This window comes from Astatotilapia calliptera, chromosome 22 (assembly GCF_900246225.1).
Source record: "Astatotilapia calliptera chromosome 22, fAstCal1.2, whole genome shotgun sequence".
Taxonomy (NCBI): domain Eukaryota; kingdom Metazoa; phylum Chordata; class Actinopteri; order Cichliformes; family Cichlidae; genus Astatotilapia; species Astatotilapia calliptera.
In genome coordinates this window covers 29,690,904-29,703,255 of record NC_039322.1, presented here as the reverse complement: position 1 = coordinate 29,703,255, position 12,352 = coordinate 29,690,904, and the positions used below count along the sequence as shown (strand labels likewise).

Genomic DNA, 12,352 nt, shown 5'->3' with positions numbered 1-12,352 from the left:
CCGTGTCCCTCTGAAGCAGCTGCTTTTGGCACAGTAACTGGGTCGGACATGATAAAATTGGAAGCAGTGCAAGGCGCTTCTGATAACAGCAGCCTCTGTGCTTGAGAGTGAGAACAATGCATCGAATAGGAGGTGGGAGGGACTCTAGCAAAGATGGCAATTCCTGTGTTTTGTTGGATTTAACTGTCAAAAAAGAGACTATTTTTGTGACGATGAAACATTAAGAGAAGATTAGCCCTCCACGTTATTGTCTGTGTTTAAAAGCTGCTATTTAAGTGCTCCTACCTGTGAACGGGCAGATTTAGATCTATGTTCGTCAGCAGGGGAAGGACAGTCGAGCAGAATGTTGGTTTCCTCCCTTCGAGTGTCCTTATGTTGATGCACGATTGCTTTTTCAGCGTGCTTTTATAGATTTGCGAGCCCAGCATGCACAGAATTAAAATTATTGATTTGTACGAGTGTGTTTGTAGCGTGTGCTGTCGAAGTAAAGCACGCATACGAAGGTTATGTCTGGCTGAGAAACGTCTGAAGAATAGCACTTCAAAGGGACAGATTCGAATGAGAAACTACGAGAAAAATTTGGGAAACTTTACGCAAGCAAAGAGAAAATTGGGGACAAGGCAGTGGTAAAGTTTTCACCCAGGGTTAGACTTTAAAATATCTAGATTCTGAAATTTTTAAAAAAGTATTACTCTCTCTCTCACCAGGGCTTTTGGAAGCCATCTTCTCGGACTCTTTTGGCGTTCTGAATAGCACAGGCTGACTTGGAGGGCTGCTTCCTCCCATGCTAATGCTCTGAACGTGGACGATGTACTCGGTGTCCTCATCCAGATCCCACAATGCACAGGAGCGTGTGGTGGTGTTCACTTCCTGGATGAACCTCAGCATGCGTACATCCTTCTTCTGCAGAAGCACAAAGATCAGAAAGGCAGAAGTGTACATTTTGTATTTGTTTTTTCCCCCGATATGCCAGTACCCACTTGTGAATTCTTTGGCATGAAAAGGGTGACATTTCCATACATTTCCGTATATATATATATATATATATATATATATATATATATATATATATATATATATATATATATATATATATTTCCACTTAAAATAATAGGCTTAGCAATACTTCCTTTCTTCTTGTTAGTGAATATTCCCAGGGTGCACGCTTTATCAAGTTCAGATTTCTAGTGGCAAAGTCCAATTTTCCTGGTTAGGTCTGATGTGGTGCAAATGCAAACACGTCTCTCTTGGTTAATAGAAAGGAAAATGCTGAAATAAAGCCTTCTGGGTTTTTTTTTTTTTTTTTTTTACAATGTAATTAAGCATAAAGAAAGAGAGACAGACAGAGAGAGAGCCTCTCTGGCAGTGTACACTCTGCTAGAAATGTACATTATTATCCAGCTAGGGCTGCTTACTCAGGTCAATTGGCTCCTGCTAGATTAAAAGTAAGGCACCTTGGGGGCACTTTTGTTTACCAGGCAATTAAAGAAGCAGATTTCTTAAACCATTAAAACTTCATGTAGACAAGAGGTGCATTTGAAAAAGTACATTTGAAAGTGTTTCTTAATGTGGCCTCAGAAACTAAACTAGAAACTGGCCTAGAGAACCCTCTAATATTAAACCAACTGGAAAATCTCATATATGGCACATTAGTCGCTTTGGCTTGACCACAGTGGCCGTGCATCTGCAAGCTTCTTTGCAACCCACCTTCATGCCAGCTTCTCCTCATATGTTGTATCTACATGTGCATTTGGGAAGGTTGGATTTGTATTTGGCAATACGGCCAAATACAAGTTTCTGATATTTTTTTAAGCTATGATTTTCTGACTTTGGATTTCACATGCTTTTTTTTTTGGTGTTTATTTATGTTAAACCTGTGGTTTGAAGGTGCCATATTTCACACTATATATGGAATTAGCCATTAGCCAATAGATGTACAGACAACTATCCCTGGACCTTTTTAACTGTGAAGAAAACCTCAAATGTGATGATCTTCTGGCAACTTTTCCCGTCGTAATACAAATACTTTTAAAAAATAATTTTAAACAGATTCATGGGTATTTATTTGATATTGATATCTAAAGTAGGGATCCGAATATCCAATAATTGGACATTGGTGACAAACAGGGGTTAAAATGTGATTTGGCAGGTGGTGCAACCCTAAGTTCTGGTGTAACAGTAAAAGTGGGGATATGACTCGCTTAGTAATAAGTGACATAATCACTGGACTGTGATCTCTAGTAGATTTGTTTGGTGAACAGGCTGTGGTTAGCTGGCTGCTTGTTCTGAGGTATGCTGCTCTTTATGGGTTCAGTTCTACAACATAAAGCAGAAGACTGATGACTCCTTTTAAAATTAAGTCCTGTTATTTTCAAGCGTTAGCTAAATGAACTCCATTTGTGGTCAAAAACTGCATGTCTAGACTATCCTATGTCTAGAACTGTCAAAAATAATTTAAGGTTTTGCAGACTTTGCCCACAAATAAGGTTTTTAAAGCTTTTTCCTTGTGGGGGTTATTTTTTTACCACCATCTTTATTCTCTCTCACTCTCTTACATCTCTGCAGCTATCCTGGACTTAACCTCCTAAGACCCGAACTCTTCCACGGCATGCATTTTTAATTTCTCTTTGCTATTTGGGCTGATTGGGACCTGATGGTATGTAAAAACAAAGAATTACGTGATTTTTTTTTTAACCTGATTTTCGTTTCTGAGAAAAATGAGATCCACATATGAGGACATTCGCTTTATATTTTGATAGAACAGTGGCAGTATAATGTCCTCGTAAGTGGATATCAGGCCCTTGTAGAGAAAAATGTATTATTTTGGTCTAGACAACCCTAAAATGTGATGTCCACATATGTGGACGCCAGGTCCTAGGAGGTTAAAGTAGCAGCGATATATGACCTCTGAATAACATTTAAATGATCATTTAATGTGTTGTCAAAGCCATTTCACAATATGAAATAACCTAATAAGCATCACATGTAGAGATCTGATGTGTGATTAAAATTTACATTTCCAGTTCATCAAATGTCACCTGCTGAGCAGTCGTTACCTACCACAGAAATGGTTTGTTTGTTTGTTGAACTGTTTGACACATTGCATTTAAATTTTTTAAAAAAAAGTTACTCTGCTTTTTCTCGCTTCCCTTGAGTAGAGCTGAAGCGCCACAGGCTCAACTTTACTGACATCTGCAGCATGGATGCAGTGACAGTGACAAAAAAGAGAAAACTATGTGGGCAGGTGGAACCAGGTGGTGACTTAACTGTCCCCATGGCATCAGCTGCATGAAAAATGAACTTTTTTGACATTATTTTGTATTTAACTCCATACCAGAATGCGGTCCTGAATTGCTTCAGCCCAATTTAACCCAAGATGACAACGGTCTAATCTACTCAAATCTGTTCTGTACTGTAGCAACAATACACCATTTGGGAGCAGGAGAACAGTTTGCAGGGCTCATTCATGCCTACGATGCCTATAGTGTTTTGTTTTTCCTAAGCAGTCGTTTTTGAGTAAGCCAGAAACAGTTTTCAAATTGTTTGACACAACTGAGGAGCTTCCTCAGTTGTGTCAAACCTACATGGATCTGTGTGAAAAAGTGATTGCCCCCTGAACCTAATAGCTGGTTGGGCCACCCTTAGCAGCAACAACTGCAATCAAGCGTTTGTGACAACTGGCATTGAGTCTTTTACATCTGTGGAGGAATTTTGGCTCATTCATCTTTGCAGAATTGTTGTAATGCAGCCACAGTGGAGGGTTTTCTAGCATGAACTGCCTTTTTAGGGTCATGTCACAGCCTCTCAATCGGATTCAGGTCAAGACGTTGACACTCCAAGGTATTCATTTTGTTTTTCTTAAGCTACCTGGTCTTTAAGTGACGTATGAATCCTGCTTCCGGGTCCAAACTACTCTGCGTTTATTAAGGCTGTTGTGTTTTTAACATGTTTTAATGCTTTTGTATTCTGTTCTATTCAATCTGACCAAGCCCCTAAAAAAAGTCAGTGATCACTGTCGGCCTCTCTCGATCTACCACTATTCATTTTAAAACCTTACAATGTAACTAGAGCCCAGCCAATCCAGCAGTATATTAATGACTAACCTCGTATTGTGGATGGATTATCTCAGTTGTTCTCCTGACTGAAGTTTGGTCCGTTTACAGCATCCTGCCATGCGATTGCATTTGTCCCTAACCCTCGGGAACCCTCACATTAACTTTTATCGAGTGGAAAAAAGTTAGCGTTCATCCTCCAGCTTCACTGTGCTAATGTGTTTATATTATGCTAACCACAGCTGTGCAGCTAGCCACCACGTAGCACAACTTCATGTAACCCTACAAACGTCACTACTGTTTAGTTTTCTGTCTTCATTTAAGTCGGAAGCGATAGCAGAGCTGTACGTTTTAATTTCTTCAGAATTCCTTCAGTCAGAGCGTGATGCATTATTTTTAGGTGGAAACTAGCGAGCTAGCTCTCTGCTAACTTCTAACTGCTAAATTTCATAAATTCTGTTTTCATGGATGTCTGGATGTTAAGCTTAATTGTTGCACCTGGTAAAGCAGCCACACTGATCATTTTATTAAAGATAAAAAAATTTAGACAGTTTTTAACTTTCAGTGATGCCGCAGTGTTCATTTGACTTTGGGACCTGAATAGGAGTTTGGACCTGTACACGGCTAATGACGTCAGACTTAAACCAGATTTAAAGGTAGAGGACTCCGAGGTTGCTGGTGTGTTTCAGATCATTGGCCTGCTGCAGGATCCAAGTGCATCACTGGCATATTTAGCAGATACCCAAAGTCAAAGTATTAGTACCAAATCAGTACTCAGAATTCCAGGAGTACTGATATTCTAGGAATGGGGCTACACTATATAAAAGTCGTACTCCGTTTGATTAAGTCATCATTTTTGACTCGCTCTCCACACATAACATACTCACACAACACATTAGAGCCTGAACAACATACAGGGAGTGCAGAATTATTAGGCAAGTTGTATTTTTGAGGAATAATTTTATTATTGAACAACAACCATGTTCGCAATGAACCCAAAAAACTCATTAATATCAAAGCTGAATGTTTTTGGAAGTAGTTTTTAGTTTGTTTTTAGTTTTAGCTATTTTAGGGGGATATCTGTGTGTGCAGGTGACTATTACTGTGCATAATTATTAGGCAACTTAACAAAAAACAAATATATACCCATTTCAATTATTTATTTTTTACCAGTGAAACCAATATAACATCTCCACATTCACAAATATACATTTCTGACATTCAAAAACAAAACAAAAACAAATCAGCGACCAATATAGCCACCTTTTTTTGCAAGGACACTCAAAAGCCTGCCATCCATGGATTCTGTCAGTGTTTTGATCTGTTCACCATCAACATTGCGTGCAGCAGCAACCACAGCCTCCCAGACACTGTTCAGAGAGGTGTACTGTTTTCCCTCCTTGTAAATCTCACATTTGATGATGGACCACAGGTTCTCAATGGGGTTCAGATCAGGTGAACAAGGTGGCCATGTCATTAGTTTTTCTTCTTTTATACCCTTTCTTGCCAGCCATGCTGTGGAGTACTTGGACGCGTGTGATGGAGCATTGTCCTGCATGAAAATCATGTTTTTCTTGAAGGATGCAGACTTCTTCCTGTACCACTGCTTGAAGAAGGTGTCTTCCAGAAACTGGCAGTAGGACTGGGAGTTGAGCTTGACTCCATTCTCAACCCGAAAAGTCCCACAAGCTCATCTTTGATGATACCAGCCCAAACCAGTACTCCACCTCCACCTTGCTGGCGTCTGAGTCGGACTGGAGCTCTCTGCCCTTTACCATCCAGCCACGGGCCCATCCATCTGGCCCATCAAGACTCACTCTCATTTCATCAGTCCATAAAACCTTAGAAAAACCAGTCTTGAGATATTTCTTGGCCCAGTCTTGACGTTTCAGCTTGTGTGTCTTGTTCAGTGGTGGTCGTCTTTCAGCCTTTCTTACCTTGGCCATGTCTCTGAGTATTGCACACCTTGTGCTTTTGGGCACTCCAGTGATGTTGCAGCTCTGAAATATGGCCAAACTGGTGGCAAGTGGCATCTTGGCAGCTGCACACTTGACTTTTCTCAGTTCATGGGCAGTTATTTTGCGCCTTGGTTTTTCCACATGCTTCTTGCGACCCTGTTGACTATTTTGAATGAAACGCTTGATTGTTCGATGATCACGCTTCAGAAGCTTTGCAATTTTGAGACACTATTTTTGACTTTTCTGAGCCTGTCAAGTCCTTCTTTTGACCCATTTTGCCAAAGGAAAGGACATTGCCTAATAATTATGCACACCTGATATAGGGTGTTGATGTCATTAGACCACACCCCTTCTCATTCCAGAGATGCACATCACCTAATATGCTTAATTGGTAGTAGGCTTTCGAGCCTATACAGCTTGGAGTAAGACAACATGCATGAAGAGGATGATGTGGACAAAATACTCATTTGCCTAATAATTCTGCACTCCCTGTATATACTATATAACAATATATCAGCATCGGCAATATGTAGGGCGTTATTAGGCATTTGCAAATATATATGTGTTGCATAGTTTGTCCACCAGAGGGCACTCTGTAACTCTGTCACGCAAACACAAACCAGCTGATGCGAGCATAGCTGGGCAGAATGTAAATGCGCAATCCATGGCTTGTGACAATGAAATGAGATTATTTTTAAACTGCATCGTCATATTACCTTATTAGTGGCTTATAAGAAACTACACATAACAAACGTTAGCGAAAACTACTTATGTTACGTATGCTGAAAGTTAAAAAATAATATATCGGCCGGTAAATCGCATCTCTAAATCACCAAATATTGATATTTATATCAGTCCTGCTGGGCTTTACAACACATGTAGCGGTACCTGTTGGGTGATGGCAAATCCGATGACAGGGTCTCCCTCCAAGATTTCCCACGTAACCACAGCAGAGTTAACCTCGAGTTCTCTGATGGTCACATTGAGCGGTGCTGACAGCAGGGTGTCTGACGCACATGCACGGCCAGAGGAAAGAAATAAAAAGAGACAGGCCATAAATATTCTTTACACTTTATAACTATAAACGCTACAACTTGAACAAATCGTCCCCCCTCTCACTCTCTCTCTCGCTGTGCTCTCGCTCTCTCCTTCCTTAAGATCTTCTCTTCACCTCCTACAAATTAATCCCTCTCCTTTCATTAATACCGGCCCTAATAAAGCACATACATGTCTCCTGGTGTTTCCCTTGAAAAAACACTTTTTCCATTCTCTCTCTGTTCTTCTTTCACGCACACTTTCGGTATCTTTAACTTTTCCTCTCTTCTTTCTCCTCCACATATCTCATTAAACCATGACTCTTGAGGAAAAACAAAAAACAAAAACACGATGCATTTATCAATCAGAAAATTAACTTTGACGGACTAAATTACAGTCTTTCTTAACATTTTTCATTTCTTAGCTGCGAAGGTAGCAGAGAGTAAAGTGTGTATGGTTATGTGAGAGTTAAGACCAACTCATGGTCTTCTACGATTACAGACAGAGTTGTATTTCCCATGAGCCTGACTTGTAAAGCAACATCAGAATCAGACCTTGACATCGTACACACAAGGATGATAACGCCCATGTGCACACACACATGAAACTGTCACTGAGAGGGACATTTATCTATTTTGTCACATAAATATTCTGTTGAATACGCGGAAATTCCAGTTAATCAAAATCTTTGATAGATTAAATGACACCTGCAAACTATAACTGGAGTCACTGAACTGTCCACTGTGTTTCTGCTGAGTCTTTTGGAGACATTTTAGTGGATGTTTATGAGGAGTAAAAACCATTCAAGAATTTTGTGCTTCTTATTAGTCTGGTAGTTGGCACTAATTTGCATATACCCAATATTTGGCCACACCTCTTTATCTCTGAATTCAGGTGTTTTCAGTCCCATGGCCATAGCTGAATAAGGTCAAGCACCATTCATGCAGTCTACCTCTTTAGCACAAGTTATTCTAAAGAGCTCGCTGTAATAGGATGATACCAACAAGTCCGTTTTTGAAATTTCTTCCAGTTCAAGATACTCAACAATAAACTGCACACAGTATTATTGCACATATATATTTAAGAACCACAGCAACTCGACCCAACACTCTGCTGACTCTGTAATTGCAGAGCTACAAACCTCTGATATTAACATCAGCATAAAAGCTGTGCACCAGGAGCTTCATGCCATGGGTTTACAAAAAAAATCCTTGTAATCGCTTTGGTTGCTTGCAGACTGTGGTGGCTGTCTGTAACTTGCATGAAGGATTTGTCTGCAAATATTCATCAACTGCTTGCTGAGTGGTAGTAAAACGTGGAAAAGATGAGGTGAAAACCAGAACTGGAGACCACTTGAGTGAAACCTGTGTCTTACTGCTGCAGCCAAACACATTTCAAAAGGTGAACCGGTGAACTGAACACCAGTGTTTGTTCATATATCTTCACTTCTGGCTCTAATAAAACTAACACGATGGCAGCCAGAAGACTTTAAAAAACAGAGAGCAAGGAATCAATGGGTGATGCCGCCACTGCTATGTCTGTCTTTTATATACAGTCTATGGTCAGCAGCAGTGGATAGCTGTTTCTGGCCTGTGCACAGTTTGTACTTCACTATCTATTTTTGTCATTTCGTGCCATTAAAAAAGGAAATTAATGGTCATTCCCAACCCCTGAGCGACCGTGGCTCAGGGGTTGGGAATCGCATCTGTAACTGGAAGGTCGTCGGTTTGATCCCTGGCCTCTCTGTCCTGGTCATTGTGTCCTTGCGCAAGACACTTTACCCTACTGGTGTTGGCCAGAGGGGCCGATGGCGCGATATGGCAGCCTCGCTTCTGTCAGTCTGCCCCAGGGCAGCTGTGGCTACAACTGTAGCTGCCTCCACCAGTGTGTGAATGTGAGAGTGAATGAATAGTGGCATTGTAAAGTGCTTTGGGTGCCTTGAAAAGCGCTGTATAAATCCAATCCATTATTATTATTATTATAACTCCTGGCCGCTCTACCATCTGTCCTCCCGCTGAAGTCAGCCCATTGTTGCACAATTGCACAGGAAAAACAATTTTTGATTTTATTTGCACCATTTTTTAGCTCTGACTGGACAAGCTCCTTTCAAGCTTTTTCTTTGAAAATATTGTTACCAGGAGAAACGCCGTCAGTCATGTGACACTGTTGCATTAAACCGCTGCAAATATTGAGCACACAATCTTGAGACTTGTTCTTGGAGTTAAAAAGTGTTGTTACAGGAAAAACAAGAATGTACTTTATTTTCTTCCCTCCCTTTCTGCTTGCTGATAACACAATCATCACAGTACAGTGTGTTACATCATGTTGGTGAAATTCATTTTTGGTAGGCGACAAACTCAGTTGAGTGGCTCCCAAAGGCTGCATGTGAATGTGTGTGTATGTGTGTGTTTGCTGATGCAGAGTAAATGTGTGATGTGTTCCCAAGTACTGTACGGGCATGATCCATCGCTATGACTCCCTGTTTGACTGGCCATTTTCTCGCTGTTTATCTTCCTGTTCTCACACAGACACAGAAACAATGCAATGGCAGAGAGGGATTCCCGTCCATTCTTAAAGCGTTTGCTGCAGATTAACAAAAATTCCCTCTTAAAACTACATCCATTCCCAGCCTCGGGAAGCCAAAATATCAAATCTCTAGAGGCCGAGATAAATCCCACATGAGCTTATTGCCAAGATTTGGGCTTTTCACGCGACTGTCATCTATCAGCTTATCATCAGGATGCAGTGTAACCAAGATCTTACGCATGAGATGAACATATGTTGCCGCAGGTTAGAAACATGCGATATCGTACAAGATAGATGAGATAGTCCCCCAGCCCCCAACCCCACACACGCATGAACATATAGGAGGATTGGACCTGCTGTACGTAGAGGCTTTACATGGAAGTAACTCAATCACATTTCACATCCCTTCAGGACACTGGATGGATGAACCTGCACATTTTTAAAGCAGCTACTAGAGATTATCTCCCCAAACAATGAAGAATTTTCAGAAAATGGTGAAAAAATGCCAACTGAAATATTCCAGGAGCCAAAATGATGCTCACTAATATCTTGTTTTGTCTGACACAAGAGAAAGTGGCAAATACTCACATCTGAGAAAATGACCACTGATTGGTCAGTTAGTCAACTAAAATGTAAAGCTCTATTGCTCGTTTAGTCTTTACTTGAATTTAACAGTCATCTGAGAACTTACTGAGCCAATCACACGGTGCCACAAAGACTGGGTTTTTTTTGAATGACACTTTTCTAGAAACATTTATACAAACTGGGATTAAACTGTCACTCTGATGCAGTGTGAGACCAACTTGTGTCAGCCATTTTTTTGGCATCACTAAAGCTCACTGTGTCCACCTATAGCTGATGCACGCACATGCAGTGTGTCACGTCAGGTGGCTTCCCAAAAAGGGATGAAATGCACACCAAATGCATGACATCAGTCAGCTGCTGCCAAATAATACTAAAATAAAAGCACAACGACATGTGTTTAATCGGCCCGCTGCATCAACTCACATTTACTCGCAACGATCGCTCATCAACCTGTGGTAAAACTCACCGGCATTAACGGAGGACGCTGAGAGGAAGCCCAGCAGGAGCAGCAGCACCGCCGCAGACAAGCCTGGTTTAGCCATCCTCCTGCTTCTTCTGGTGAGGCTTCACATCCTGTGCGGCCCATTTATAGCATGGCGTTTAACGGGAGGAGGCGAGCATCCCCCGGTTAGGGTACCGGAGAGAGGAGGTACTTGTTGTACCGGAGACCGGGCTCACCTGAACTTGGACTCTGCAGCAGCAGAAGCGCAACAACGGCCAGAGGAGAGGAGGAGGGTTAAGGGGAGGGTGGGGAAAGGGACGGGGTGGTGGTGGTGCACGATGCCGTTCTCAGTTGTCTCGGTGGACACCTCACAACGACGGCCCTTCGACCACCGGCGGACTTCCAGGCTGGCTGTGATGGAAAGTCGGCGCAGAGAGGATTTCAGTATGCGGAGAGGTGGAAGAAGTGCGCAAGTGCTGCAGAGTGCAACGTGCAGCCACGGCTTATGACTCTCTCTCTCTCTCTCCCTCACAAACACACGCACACACTTGCATCAGTCCTCGCTTATAAGTTACTTGCGAAAAACAAACCAATCCTCCAAAGAGAAATCATCATTTTAGACAAAAAGTAACATATCCGTGCCTGTTGTCAGCTATTTTTAATGAAGCAGTCTGAAACGCTTTAACCAATCAATCATTTATAAAGCACAGACGTTCACTGTTCTATCTGTGCACATGTGTTATTGCAATATCAATACATCTGGATCTGAGAGGACGCTGGAAAGGCCACACAGAGACTGGATCCGAGTGGATCTGAACCCTGGACCTTCTTGCTGTGAGCCAACAGTGCTATCCACCATGTCACCTTGCTGCCTTAACACCACTTTAAGCTAAGTTTTTAACACATAATGCATATTATGCCTTACATTATGATTTCCCAAGTCAAATAAGTAGTTTTTCATGCCTGACCCTAACTGAAGAGTAGCTGGGTGAGAATGTATGGACAGTTACAATATCTAAATAAAAAAATGCATTTGTGATGTGATGATGTCACTGTTGCTGTTTAGGATTGTTAGTTTGCCCCCCCCATCATCTTTTGTGCACCAACAGCCTTACCGAATTCTGGTGCCAGTGATCTTCCAATAGTAAAACTGCACTAAAAACTTTCACTTTCCTGTGGATGTAAGAGAAACACTGATGTCTATGATAGTGCAATAAATGCATTTAAATGCCATAGCTTCAGCCTCTCTTAGACCTTGCGACACAACCGTTAATTTAGAATCCTCTGTACATCATTTACAAATGATGCAACACAAAGGTAAAACATTTCTAAAGACATTTAATGATTCCTAACATTACATAAGCTGGAATGGGATTCCAGAAGCTAAAGGAAGGAAAAAGTGATCCCATGCAACGTTTAATAAAACATGAACTGTATATGTGTAGAAATTAATAATAGGAATGAATCTATAAACAGGAAATCAATTGTGAGTGCGATTTGTCAGTAAAAGGGCTCTTATGTGCAATCGAAGGACCTATTGATCCCATACCCACTCAATCAAATGAAAGGGCTCTGGCAGGCACATAAAATCTTACTAATTGTGTATCCTATATGGTCTCTTAAAGAGAATAACATGCAGTAGTAGGTCAATAAAGGGGACACAAGGGTCCTGCAAAGCTTGTGCACCTTATTAAGAATAAAATTGGGCCAGTGTTTCTCCTGGAGTGTGGCAAAATGCTGTCCGTTGTGCTCAT

General features: G+C 41.3%; 1 protein-coding gene across 1 annotated transcript in view; it reads right to left on the bottom strand.

The window, feature by feature from the left end:
• fndc5b (fibronectin type III domain containing 5b) overlaps positions 1-11,198 on the bottom strand; it is a 33,950-nt gene extending 22,752 nt beyond the window's left edge. Inside the window, exons 1-3 of the mRNA XM_026156444.1 lie at positions 10,623-11,198; positions 6,899-7,017; positions 705-903 (exon numbers count right to left, since the gene is read on the bottom strand). Of these exons, the coding sequence (XP_026012229.1) occupies positions 705-903; positions 6,899-7,017; positions 10,623-10,698 (394 nt within the window). The 5' untranslated portion in view covers positions 10,699-11,198. The remainder of the gene's footprint in view (positions 1-704; positions 904-6,898; positions 7,018-10,622) is intronic.
• Positions 11,199-12,352: the final 1,154 nt, after the last annotated feature.